The sequence below is a fragment of the Plecotus auritus genome (genome assembly GCF_963455305.1).
Source record: "Plecotus auritus genome assembly, chromosome: 2".
NCBI classification, from domain to species: Eukaryota; Metazoa; Chordata; class Mammalia; order Chiroptera; family Vespertilionidae; genus Plecotus; species Plecotus auritus.
Window position 1 is genome coordinate 104806910 of NC_137771.1, and position 14700 is coordinate 104821609.

Genomic DNA, 14700 nt, shown 5'->3' on the forward strand with positions numbered 1-14700 from the left:
GGTTCTGTGGTGCAGTGTAAAATTAAGAGGCATATCTCTTAGTAAGCTAGTGTGGTGGACAGGGTTTGTCAATAAGGCAGATCAGATTCTGATTTGATTGGCAGCCTGTCAATGAAGCAGACACACTGCACAGTTGGACATGGAAGATGAAGATACAACAATGTGTTCCCGCAGCAGATGGGAGGGGCCTACTAAACTGCTTTACTCCAGAACTTGGTTTCTTCAGACCAAGACATATTCTCAAGTAGAAAACTGCCATTTAGTTCCCCACCTCCTGACCACCTCTTGCACCCTCTCACAATCCGGGACCCCTTGGGGGATGTTGGACTGCTGGTTTAGGCCCGATTCCCGCAGGCCAGGCTGAGGGACCCCACCGGTGCATGAATCTGTGCACCAGGCCTCCAGTATGCATATAAGAGCTTTGGTTAATCTCTTCCTGCCCTCCCCTTCTCCCCTTCCCTATGAGATTCATCAGTCTGTTCCATATTTCCATGCCTGCGTGTTGAGCGTCTGCCCACTGATGGTCAGTGGGCATCATAGCTACCAGTCGCATGGTTGGACACTTAGCATATAAGCCTTTTATATATATAGTTATATATATAGGGGGAGAGAGAAACATGGATGTGAAAGAGAAACATAGACCTGCTGCCTCCTGTACCACTCCGACTGGAGATTGAACCCACAACCTGGGCTGGGCACCTGCCCTGACCGGGAATCGAACCTGTGACTTTTTGGTGCATAGGACAGCACTCCAACCAACCGAGAGCCACACCGGTCAGGGCCCGATGGTATGTTCTTTAAATAACATTTTTTAAATTGATTTCAGAGTGGAAAGAAGAGTGATAGAAACATCTATGATGAGAATCATTGATTGGCTGCCTCCTGCAAACCCCACACTGGGGATGGAGCCACAACGCGGACATATGCCCTGACTGGGAATTGAACTATGACCTCCTGGTTCATAGGTTGATTCTCAACCACTGAGCCATGCTGGCCTGGCCCAATGGTAAGTTTTGATGAGCATAAAATGGAGATAGGATGGGAAAAAATAGTGGTTCTGTGAAAATACCCCCTTTTCCCATTAGTGGCATGCTTATTCAGCCCTCATCTCTATATTCCAGTAAGTTACTTTGTTCTCACTGTTTAACAACAACAAAAAGAACATAAACATCCTTGCATACCTTATTCAATTGGAGAATTTTAATGATTTTCACATATCATTGTAAAACCAAGGACAATTTTATAACTCTTTTGTAGGGCAATCCGTCTTTAAGTAGGAACAAGTTACAAAAAAAAAAAAAATCCTAGTTTTCCCTTAAAGTCAAGTGTCTCGTGTTAAATAAACTTAAGTTAAAAAAACGTGAAAACTATCAGAATTTATGGTGAATAGTGGGGAAACTCCACCACCATTCTATATGCTTCTAAGATTTGGCTTATACATAAGATCCTTTTCTTTTATGAATGTTTCTACTATATACTCAAGAATACTTGAATTTTCTTATACATGCAAACACATAAACACACACGCCAAGAGAAACAGGACCTACTTATCAACTATACAAATCCTCTGATATGAGAGGGGGAGGAGTTCTGAGTAACTTACAGTGGTAAGGATTAAAAAAAAGACATTGTCTGTGCAGCACATATACTAAAATTGGAACGTTACAGAGAAGATTAGCATGGCCCTTGTGCAAGGATGACACGCAAATTCATGAAGTGTTCCATATTTTTTTAAAAAAAGACAATGTTTGTGGAAACTGCTTTGTGAATTTTATATAATGTTTAATTAGATATTTTCACATGGATTTAGACAGAGTACTGTTAAATTGTATTGCTAAAAGAAATTAGATATATAAGTAAAAGTGCCTTTTAAAAAATGTGGAACTCTTTTAAAAATTGAGGTATAATTGATATATAACATTAGTTTCAAATGTACATGATTCAATATTTTCATATATTGTGAAATGGTCACTACAATAAGTCTAGTTAAACTCCATCACCACATAGTTATAAAACTTTTCTTGTGATGAGAACTTTTAAGATTTACTCTTTCAGCAACTTTTAAATATATAATACAGTATTTACTATAGTCACTGTGCTGTGTATCACATCCCTCTGATTTAATTATTTTATAACTGGATGTTAGTGCCTTTTGACCCTCTTCACTCATGTTGTCCACAACCTACCTCCATCTCTGGCAGTCACCATTTCTTCTCTATAAGCTTGTTTTTGATTTTAAGATTTCACATGTAAGTGAAATCATATAGTAATTGTCTTTCTCTGACTTATATCACTTAGCAGCATAAAATCTTCAAACTCCACCCATGTTGTTGTAAATAGCAATATTTCTTTCTTTTGTGGCTGAGCAATAGTCCAGTATGTGTATGTATATACTAGTTATTATGCACGCGTGTGTGCTCGTGGCACACACACACACACACACACACACTTTCTTTATCCATTCATCCACCTAGGATGCTTCCAAAAAGAGCTTTCTTAAACATTAGCATATATTCTCATACTTCTGTCTCAAAGCCATTCAAATTAATACACAACAGGTTATTGTTAATAATTATGAACATTTATTAGCTACCAAGAGTATATTGCAAAGGTTGCTATATAAAAACACAATTAGCAATAGTGTCCCTGCCATTGAGCTTACAATCTAAAATGAAATACAGTAAGAATTCTGTAAGCCTACCTTGAAATTTCCTAAACTTAGAAATGGCTTTTTTGGAAATAAGTAAGGCAAAATGACCTATGATTTCAGGTGCAATGTTAATAAGGCTTTGAACATGATCCAAAGAATGTTTAATTTGTATCCAGACATTTCCCCCAATTATATCAGGCTTGGGAAAAAAAAAAGAGCACTTAGAAATTTGGTAACAACAATGAATTTTAACTGCAAGTTAAAACTGCCTTGCTGGACTTTAAACAAAGAAATGCTTATTAGCCTGAGTTTTTTCACAGCTAGGAAAAGCTTCACAAAAATATTATGAATTACACCAAATTTGTCTTCTATTCCAATATAACTTTTCAACTTTTTCCTCCTTTCCTCCAATGATAGCCCTATAAGGGAAGAAAGTATTGTTTCTAGATGAAATACCCTAATAAGTTGAACTTACAGGAAACATTAATTCATGCTTTAAAAGAAGGAGCCAAAATAGTGCTGGGACCTCTGGCTACAGGACAGGCGGCCACATATGTGTGTAAACAAAGCAGCCCAGCTCAGTGCACACACCTTCACGGGATTCAGAATATAGGAAAAAGAAAAAGAATCTAGTTAATTGTTTGCTTTTCTGCTCCATATTTCTGGTGTAGGCATATTTTAGAATTTAACATCAAGACCCTACACTGCAAACCCTGCAAAACATACTCTTTTACCTCTATCCATAGTATATATGTATTAATAAATACCCTTCAAGGTTTTCATTGCTGGTCATAAATCAGCTGACAAAGGCACACTGAAGGGATTTTGATTCTTACTGTCAAATGCAGACTTTTAAACTTCTGAACACGTGCAGGCATAATCTATATATTTAATTATTTTCAATCATTTGTAGTTCTTTGAACTCTAGAAGAACACTAAAAGTAAGTTATTGGTTGTAAGTTATCTGAAACCTGAAATGGAATTTGCCCTGTAACATGCATACACAAACTTTTCAATACAAATATTTTAATGGCAGAGTGATAGCATTGTGAGGTGATATTTTTTAATGGCAAAACAGTATTTCAGCATTTTTGTAAAAAACAATAACTTTCCCCTTAGAAGTCCATCTTGCCACCTTTCTTTTAAATGACAACACAGCAGAAACATGTAAATAATGTTCACAACTAAATGCTTTGCATATAAGTTTATCAAGAAAGAATGGTCCAGAAACTTCAGAATGAAACCTTTTATGAAATAGAATAACTCACTACTTTTGACCTAAAATTGACACTTAAACATCCCTCTTCTAATTTAAGTGCCATTTATATGTCTTAAAGCAAAGCAAATCAATTGTGAGATTTGAAATGAAAAACTTGAAACACGTATCAACATGATTCTCTTCTAGTAAGATGGTAGAAATTAATTTTAATGTGTTTCCCAAAAAGGGAGAAAACAAATTTTAAAAATATAATCATAGATGTGGTAAATGATTCTGAGTTTATAAATCTCAACCAATACACTTGTTTTTAGTTAGTACTATACAGAACAGCTAGAATTCCTGATTAGTATATGTTTTTCTAAGGCAGGGCAAGGTAATGTACAAAGCATAGATATTAACTTGGTTATAAAGGCAATATGACCAAAATGTGATTATAAAGGCAATATGACCAAACACATTCACTTTTTTTTTAAAGTGATACATTTCAAGCTACATAAAATTTAATTTCATGTCCTATTCTAGGACTACATCTTTGATATTAGGCTTAGAAGCAAAACTGCTGTAATTACAACAGAAAAAAACTTTCGTTTTCCAATACGGCAAAGTGTATTGTATTTTCAAATACAGAGAATATAATTTTTTGCACAAAATTTAAAAAGGCGAACTATTTAGCCAGCTATAACTACTGTTAATTGTATGAAGGAAGAAGTTCACAAGGAGAATAAAATATAAAGCTAAGCATAATTTTAAAAAACTAAGCATAATTATTGCATTTTACAACAAAAAGTCCAAGTAGTTCTTAATACACTTGTTTTGTGTTAGTAATGTGTATATTCATTTTATAGGTACCAGTTTGATAAGCATACTAAAATTCCATGAGATTTTTCTTGGTTATTTTTCTTCCTATATCCTCCCTAAAAGCAGTTGAAATTAACTTTCTTTTTAGTACAAAGTAAAATAATGTTTATATTCTTTAATCTGAGTCATGTAAAAGGTGACTCCTTACTTTCATTTTTAAAAGTTGTATTTAATTTTGGGGACCTAAATTAAAATTTAACATTTAACCATATAGTTTTTGCTATTAAATATAGTCTACTTTTTAACAAATTGAAAAGGGTTATTGACAAAGACAAATCTTTATTTCATCTGTGTTTTAAATATGATCACAAACTTTTTTCTTTTTTAATGAGACAAAGGAGATGAAGAAAATGTTCATCTAGGTCCTCTTTACTCAACTGCTTTGAGGGACAAGTTTAAATAAGGATGGGTCACGTCAATAATGTTGTTACTCTCTTATCTTTGCAGAAAAGAGAAAAAAAAATAAAACAAAGGAAGTTATTTCCTTCCTAAGGTCTCAGCTAGTTTCTTAAGTCTTTTCTTCAGCTCCAACGGGAATTTCTCATAGCACTTTTTACAGACTGGCTTCATATCGAACTCCACAAATTTATTCCTAAAGATAATGATAAAAAAATTAGTGGAAATATATTGAACATAAACACATAAATAATGTGAAATAATTTTATTGAAGTAAATAAAGATACTATATGATGACATGTTAGCAAAACAACTATAATTCTAATCTCAATTCCTATCATGTGGTAGATGTAAAAATTCATAATATTTGAAAAAACTTTCCTATAAATTGATCCTATGCATTAAGCTATGTAATATAGAATGTGTACTACAGTGTAGTCAGTGCTAAGTGTTCAGGAAATGAGGTGTAAATAGAATTAGGGAAGTAAAGTCAGTCATATTTTAAATACCATGAGAACACTTTTAAAATTAGGTAGCAATAAGGTTTTGTCTTTCCTGGTAAAAAAAGGTTTGCCCTCCCCCCCGCCCCCCCAAAAAAAAATCATCTGAAATAAATCTTACATCAGAATGGGCTATTTTGGTTGGTTGGTTAACAGAAAAGCTGATAGGGCAGATACAGTAAGGTTTCAATCCCTCTTCACGAGCACAAGTGAACCAGACTCCCTGGATGGAGAACTCAGGTCTTCTCTTTAAAAGCTAGAGCAGTAACCTTGCTGGCATGGCTCAGTGGTTGAGTGTTGACCTATGAACCAGGAGATCATGGTTTGATTCCTGGTCAGGGCACATGACTAGGTTGCAGGCTCGATTCCCAGTTTGGGGCGTGCAGGAGGCAGCCAATCAATGATTCTCTCTCATCATTTGATGTTTCTCTCTCTCCTTTCCTCTCTGAAATCAATAAAAAAAATATATATATTAAAAAAAAAAAGCTAGAGCAGTACACATTGTTAATTTATTTGTAAAACAGTTCTGGAGAGGACAGTTTTCACATGGCCTCCTATCTGCAATAGTGTGCTAACTTGTAATTATAATAGCTTATTACTGTTGAAATCAGGGTCCGTCATTGTGAATCGAGTAAATACACAGCTTTATCTTGTTCATTTTCTGTGAAATTATATTTAAGAAGCATTTCTGGAACAAGCCTGGCAGTACACTGTCATCTATGACAAATGATTAAATCAGCTAACACCTTTTATTTTAAAGCTCCATATGGGAATTATTTTCTAGCTGTTTTTTCAGAGATGCTAATTCGAATGTTATATTTCAATTGTCAGTTTGATTTAAACTATTGAGCTAAAACATTTCTCCCAAAGACTTTTTAGAAAGAAGCTATTAAAACTGCCATTCTTTTTCTTCTTCTTTTTTTTTTTTTAATATTTTTATTGATTTCAGAGAGGAAGGGAGACGGAGAGAGAGAAACATCAATGATGAGGGAGAGGCATTGATCGGCTGCCTCCTGCATGCTCCCACTGGGGTGAGCCTGCAACCTGGGCATGTGCCCTGACCTGGAATTGAACTGTGACCTCCTGGTTCAGAGGTAGACGCTCAACCACTGAGCAACACCAGCTAGGCCATTCTTTTTTTAAATTGAAGGAAATTATTACTGCTTTCGGAGATACTGCTAAGCAAACCTTCCATTTTTTTTTTAAAGTAATAGTTTATGGATTTTCAGAAAGAGAGAAAGGGAGAGAAACATTGTGTGAGAGTGCAATATCAATCAGCTGCCTCCTACACACGCCCCACTCTGCATGGAGCTCACATGTGCCCTGACCAGGAATTGAACTGGCGACCTTTTGGTGCATGGGACGATACCCAACCCATCGAGCCACACTGGCCAGGGCCACTCCATTGTTTTAATCTCATATTTGAATTTTAACTCCTCTTTATACAAAGAAACATGAAAACTTGAAAAAATGAAGAACTTAAAACACAATGGTACCCATAAAGGAAACATGGAATAATTATGCTAACAATTCAACAGAATTTCAAATGGAAATATTTCTCATAAAAATCAGAAACAGAGTTTAGAAACATCAAGAAAAAGAATTCATTAACAGTAGCATATGGGCATCATATGAAAGCACACATACCAGGTGGGACAAAAGGAGGTTTACAGCTGTGAGCAACAAAAAGAGTTTATTCTTGTATTATTATTTACTAGAGGCCCGGTGCATGAAATTCATGCATGGGAAGAGGGTCCCCTCAGCTTGGTCTGCACTCTCTCTAATCTGGGATCCCTCACGACCTCTGGCTCCTAACCGCTCACCTGCCTGCCGGCCTGATCCCCCTAACTGCTCTCCCCTGCTGGCCTTATCCCCCTAACTGCTCTCCCTTGCCTGCCTGATCGCCTCTAACCTCCTCTGCCGTGGCCCCGCCAATATGGCTTTGTCCGGAAGGACATCCAGAAGGTTGTCCAGAAGATGTTCAGTCTAATTAGCATATTACCCTTTTATTAGTATAGATTATTATATTTTCCATACGAACAACTATAAACCTACTTTTGCCCCACCCTGTACATACACCAAAGATAGTACATATCTTATTATGTACATTATGTGGCATTTGCTTAGATCTGAAACACACTGAAAGAACTTAATTTATTACAGAACTTAGAACATGAGACTCGGACTCTATCAATTAAGTAAATTTAGGCAAAGAAACCCCAAACCAGGATTTTAAAAGCTACAATTATCAGACAAAAGTACTTAAAAAAACTTTTCCAGTATCAAGAGATGGAAATTCTTCCCTTTGAATCAATTAAACAAAAAGAGAGAGAAATCCATCCCATATTGTAATTTAAAAAAAGAGATGAGGGAATTTACAGATTAAGGTAAATAAGGGAAGTACAAGCTGGTATTAAGTGTGAGCCTTATTAATTTAAGCTCTATAATTTTAAGAATTATATAAAAGGACCAACTCTACACAGGACAGATACTTGTATTTTACTCTCTAGCATTTACAATACACACCAAAAAGAAATTAAAATGTAAAAGATAAAAACATATTCCAAAGGATTAAGAAAAGAAGAAAGTTGTGAAAATGACAGAAGGGATAGAAAGTTTACAGACAGACAGGCTTTTTCTTTTTCTGCTTGACCTTATCCTTTGCTTCTCTCTCCCGTTTGGCAAGTCGCCTCTTAAATTCTTCTGGCATTTTCTCATAACAGTGTTTGCAGACTGGTTTTAGATCAATTTCAACAAACTTATCCCTTTGAGCAGGACAAAGAAGGAATAGAAGAAAGAACAGGGAACAATTAAAGTAAGAACTTTTACTTTCAGAAAGCCTGAGTAGAAAGAAGAAAAAAGGAATCAAATAATTGTTTTTAAAAATTCTATTGTTTTAAAAAATGTTACCCCAAAGTTTTCAGTGTTAGGATTCACACTGGATCAAAATGTATACTTACTTGAGTGTTAATTTAGTGTTGCAGGTAGAACAGGCAAAACAGTTCACACACCAGGCCTTGTTAAGAGCGGAGACCACTAGAGAAAGAGAAAAGAAATCTGGTGACATACTGGTATGGGAAGTGGGGGAGCTTAAATTTTCAAATCTAAAACAGAATTAAGGTTATTTCAAGACACCTGGAAGAGGTTCTCAAGAGGTTTGCTTGCAAAAGAACCACATAGCTAAAAACTTTAGTATCGTTAATTAATGTCTATCGAATCAATCAATTTTTTAAAATATATATATATATATATTATTAATTTTTTTACAGAGAGGAAGGGAGAGGGATAGAGAGTTAGAAACACTGATCAGCTGCCTCCTACACACCCCCTACTGGCGATGTGCCCGCAACCAAGGTACATGCCCTTGACTGGAATCGAATCCGGGACCCTTCAGTTCACAGGCTGATGCTCTCTCTACTGAGCCAAACCGGTCAGGGGTAATCAATCAATTTTATTAATTTATTTTTTCACATTAAAAACATACAAACTGAATATCTGTCTTCCATGACTGTAGGCTTCATCTTAGGAAAGATCATAATTGCCCTTTCCTTTTTCTTTCTTTTCTTAAAAAAAAAAAAAAATCCTATATAATAAAGAGGTAATATGCAAATTGACCATCAGACCAACACACAAGATGGCCAGCAGGGGAGGGCAGTTGTGGGAGACCAGGCCTGCAGGGGAGAGCAGTTAGGGGAGACCAGGCCGGCAGGGGAGGGCTGTTAGGGGCAACTGGGCCAGCAGGGGAGGGCTGTTAAGGGTGACCAGGCTGGCAAGGAAGCCTCCGGAGGTTAGGGGTGACCAGGCCAGCAGGGGAGGGCAGTTGGGGGGGACCAGACCTGCAGGGGAGAGCAGTTAGGGGCAACCAGGCCAGCAGGGGAGGGCAGTCAGGGGCAATTGGGCCGGCAGGGGAGGGCTGTTAAGGGCAACCAGGCTGGCAATGGAGGGAGGTTAGGGGTAACCAGGCCAGCAGGGGAAGGCAGTTAGGGGTGACCGGGCCATCAGGGAAGGGCAGTTGGGGGTGACCAGGCCTGCAGGGGAGGACAATTAGGGGCGACCAGGCCAGCAGAGGAGGGCAGTTAGGGGTGATCAGGCCGGCAGGGAAGGGCAGTTAGGGGCAACCGGGCTGGCAGGGGAGCAGTTGGGCATCGATCAGGCTGGCAGGGGAGTGGTTAGGGGGTGATCAGGCAAGCAGGCAGGCGAGCGGTTGGGAGCCAGCAGTCCTGGATTGTGAGAGGGATCGGGCCTAAACGGACAGTCGGACATCCCTTGAGGGGTCCCAGATTGGAGGGTGCAGGCTGGACTGAGGGACACCCCCTCCCCCCTGCACAAATTTCATGCACTGGGCCTCTAGTGTATGTGTGTGTGTGTGTGTGTGTGTGTGTGTATGTATGTATATATATATATATATTTTTTCTTTTTCTTTTTTTCCCCCTGGAGAGGAAGGGAGAGGGAGAGAGAAACATCAATGATGAGAGAGAATCAATGATTGGGTGTCTCCTGCACGCCCCCTACTGGGGATCAAGCTCACAACCCAGGCATGTGCCCTGACTGGGAATTGAACTGTGGCCTCCTGGTTCATAGGTTGATGCTCAACTACTGAGCCACGCCAACCAGGCTCTTTTTTTGGTGTGTGTGTTTTTTCATCCTCACCAGAGAAGTGACGATATTTTTTTCCATTGACTTTTTTTTTTAGAAAAAGAGAGAATGGAAGGGAGGGGAAAGGTTGAGAGAGAAAAAGGACAGAAACATTGATGTGTGAGAGAGAAACTGACTGGTTGCCTCCAACACATGCCCTGAATGGAGATGCGGATCAAACCTGCAACCCAGGTACGCAACCTAGACCGGGAATAGAACCCTAGACCATCCGGTGTACAGGCTGATGGTCTAACCACTAAACCATGCCAGCCAGGGCTATTATTGCCCTTTTTTAACTTGTATTTTTAAAGAATATACATAGAAATCTACTTTTTCTTTCTGTATTGAAACTTTATGAGTTAATTTTTACTACTCTGTGTCTCTTGAAAATGCTTGACTGAGTTTCACTTATTAGAAGACCATTCACTGCCGAAACCGGTTTGGCTCAGTGGATAGAGCGTCGGCCTGAGGACTGAGGGGTCCCGGGTTCGATTCCGGTCAAGGGCATGTACCTTGGTTGCGGGCACATCCCCAGTAGGAGGTGTGCAGGAGGCAGCTGATCGATGTTTCTTTCTCATCGATGTTTCTAGCTCTCTATCCCTCTCCCTTCCTCTCTGTAAAATATCAATAAAATATATTTAAAAAAAAAAAATTAAAAAAAAAAAAAAGAAGACCATTCACTGAAGGCATGAATTTAGGAAATTGCACATCAACCTTTATTTATAGTTAAATATCTTTTTTTTCCTCTTGAGTATCCTATGAGGCATATACAGTAAATGGTATGTACCACATCTTCACAACAAAGCTTAAGTCCTCTCACTCCTGTGGACAATGCAGTGTGTACATAACATGCATTATTACATCACTCAGATGAGCTTTTTGCACATAATGCTTGCCTACCAGTACACTTTCCACTACTTTTCTACCCCTATTGCCACTGATCTAACAAAGAAATATGGACTAGAGAAGTAATTAAAGAAAAAAACCCAGACATTAATGTATTCACCTACAGCAGTGTTTCTTTTAAAGCTAAGAGCTTCCTTTGACAGCTTCTTTCATCTGGTAACAATCCCATGTAGGAAGAACTTTTATTTTCAATGGCACTAAGATTACTTTCTTGAACTAATCCTTTTGCAAACCACATATGTGCATTATTTCAGCAAGTATGCCAAGTTAGGTTCTCTGCCAAGAACCATGAAGCATGCTGAAAACATGTTTAAAACCTTGACAATAAGTGTCTGGCAGAACTGTGCTAGCAACTATTACCAAACACAGCTGCTTTCAGTTCTAGCCCATCAGCTGTGCCCAATTACCCCAGTACAAGTCCTAGAAATGTCTATAGGTAACTGCCAGGTTTTAGCATCTGCAAGGTTAAAGTGAGTCTTCCTAACTACCATGCAAATTAAACTGTTCTTAATAAACACTGCTCTACAGCTTCCAAGTTATATAGTCCTAGGGAAAGAAAAGAGACATAGGTTTCAGGGTTGGCCATAAATGCTTTCTGCACTTCCTAGTGTAACAACCCTGCGGCATTAGCCTAAAGTATTATCATAAATGAGTAACAAATCCAACTCTTAGGCCATTATCATCTCACTACTATAAATTACTTGGGAAATATGCCAAAGAAAGAGAAAAAGTAACTGACAACAATCACATTCCAAATTATAGCAATCAACTTCTTTCAATTTTCACAATTTTCAAGTGTTTTTGTGTCAAAATGGTGGCATATAAAATTCCTATAGTTACTTACCATCACCTTCTATAACACGGTTGCAGTGGAAACAAACATCACCAAATAGCTGAAAAATGAAAAAGAGGTAAAAATTCAAGATGTGTTAGAACTAAGTTTTAAAACACCAAACATTTAACAAAATTTGGTTCTTTCTATTACTTAAAAACAAATAGCTGAATACCTAAGTCCAGATTTTACCATTACTAGAGAAGATGAGTAGCAGTTCATGGACTAATTTTTACTTATGATGAAAATAATGTACTTTTCATCACTATCAAAACCAAAAAAATCTCTGGAGATGTTCCATATTTAAGGAAGCTAAATGAACATGACAACCCAAGACTGGGTACAGTATTGAAGTGGAAAAATTTTTTTCTAAGTGATTTCTTTGTAACTAAAATATTGACAAGCTTAAATTCATAAAAGTATATCTAGTATTCATGAGTATAAATAATACCTGGTTATAGTGGGTTTCACAATATGCAAGGCCCTTCCTTTCATAATGGCGATGTCCAAGAAATGGTTTTTCACACTTGGCACAAACAAAATGCTGAAAAAAAATTGCTACAGTTCATTTATGAATTGCTATATTTTACTTATTAAATGAAATAAAACTCCAAAGTTACACTATCATCAAAGATGATACATGCAGGCTTGAGGCAGCCGTTTCATAGGGCCATGGGTTCTCCTGTAGCCCTTTCATTTTTATTTCAGGTGTCTGACAAGTTACTCTAAGACCCAGCCTATTCAAACATTACACAATGAGAAAACAGGTGAACGTCTGAGAGGCATCTGTAAGCAAGGGCTGCTGCTGGAGACGGACCATGACACTTTCTGCCTCAACAAGATTTTTTATCATAAACAAATTGAGAGACAAAAATCACATAATCATATCAATCGATGCAGAAAAAGAATTTGACAAAATCCAACACCCTTTCTTGATAAAAACTCTCAGCAAAGTGGGAATAGAGGGATCATACCTCAACATAATAAAAGCCTTATATGACAAACCTACAGCCAACATCATACTCAATGGGCAAAAACTAAAACCATTTTCCCTAAGAACAGGAACAAGACAGGGATACCCACTCTCACCACTCCTGTTCGACATAATACTGGAAGTGCTGGCCATAGTGATCAGACAAGAAGAAGAAATAAAAGGCATCCAAATTGGAAAAGAAGCAGTAAAACTGTCCTTATTTGCAGAATGCATGATACTATACATAGAAAACCCCAAAGACTCCATCAAAAAACTACTAGACTTAATAAATGAATTCGGCAACGTAGCAGGATACAAAATTAAGAAAGCCAGAAATCTATGGCTTTTTTACACACCAATAATGAACTCACAGAAAGAGAAACTAAAAAAACGATCCCACTTACCATTGCACCACAAAAATTAAGATACCTAGGAAAAAACTTAACCAAGGAGATAAAAGAACTGTACTCGAAAAACTACAGGACATTGAAAAAAGATAGAGGAAGACATAAACAAATGGAACAACATACCGTGTTCATGGATTGGTAGAATCCACATAATTAAAATGTCCATACTACCCAAAACAATTTATAGATTCAATGCAATCTCCATTAAAATACCAATGGCATATTTCACAGACCTAGAACAAACTCTCCAAAAATTCATCTGGAATAAAAAAAGACCCCAAATAGCCACAGCAATCCTGAGAAAGGAGAACAAAGTTGGAGGGATCACAATACCAGATATCAAGAGCATACAATGGAGTCAAGACAGTCTCTTCAATAAATGGTGCTGGGAAAATTGGTCAGATACATGCAAAAAAATGAAACCAGACCACCAAATTACACCACACACAAAAATAAACTCAAAATGGTTAAAGGACTTAAATGTGAGATGGGAACCATACAAATCTTGTAAGACTCCATAGGCAGCAAAATATCAGACATATGTTGTAGCACTATCTTTACCGATACAGCTCCTAGAGCAATGGAAACTAAGGAGAAAATAAACAAATGGGACTACATCAAAATAAAAAGCTTCTGCAAAAAGAAACCATCAACAAAACAGCAAGAAAGCCCACTGCATGGGAGAACATATTTGCCAATGCTATCTCAGATAAGAGTTTAACCTCCAAAATTTACAGGAAAGTCATACAACGTAACAAAAGGAAGATAATCCACTCAAAAAATGGGCAAAGGACCTAAATAGACACCTTTCGAAAGAGGACATACAGAAGGCCAAGAAACATATGAAAAATGCTCAAAGTCACTAATCATCCGAGAGATGCAAATCAAAACAACAATGAGATACCATTTCACACCTGTCAGAATGGCTATCATCAACAAATCAACAAACGACAAGTGCTGGCAAGGATGTGGAGAAAAAGGAACCCTCTTTGCACTGCTGGTGGGAATGCAGAATGGTGCAGCAACTGTGAAGACAGTATGGCGTTTCCTCAAAAAATTAAAAATGGAACTCTCATTTCATCCACTTCTAGGACTATATCCCAAGAAATCAGAAATACCAATCAGAAAGGATATATGCACCCCTATTTTCATAGCAGCACAATTCACCATAGCTAAGATTTGGAAACAGCCTAAGTGCCCATCAGCAGATGAGTGGATTAAAAAACTGTGGTACATCTACACAATGGAATATTATGCTGCTATAAAAAAGAAGGAACTTTTATCATTTGCAACAGCATCGATGGAACTGGAGAGCATTATGCTA

General features: G+C 37.6%; 1 protein-coding gene across 8 annotated transcripts in view; it reads right to left on the reverse strand.

The window, feature by feature from the left end:
• Positions 1-2563: 2563 nt before the first annotated feature.
• The window catches only part of LIMS1 (LIM zinc finger domain containing 1), a 195514-nt gene continuing 183377 nt past the window's right edge, over positions 2564-14700 (reverse strand). For 3 of the 8 annotated variants that reach the window (XM_080656233.1, XM_080656234.1, XM_080656230.1), the window contains 4 exons: positions 12448-12540; positions 12009-12057; positions 8584-8659; positions 2564-5319 (listed from right to left, as the gene is read on the reverse strand). In XM_080656233.1, the coding sequence (XP_080512359.1) occupies positions 5205-5319; positions 8584-8659; positions 12009-12057; positions 12448-12540 (333 nt within the window). In that variant the 3' untranslated portion in view covers positions 2564-5204. Of the gene's footprint in view, positions 5320-8115; positions 8389-8583; positions 8660-12008; positions 12058-12447; positions 12541-14700 lie in introns of those variants that run through there. The other 5 variants (XM_080656231.1, XM_080656235.1, XM_080656228.1 and 2 more) reach the window with 2 other exon arrangements.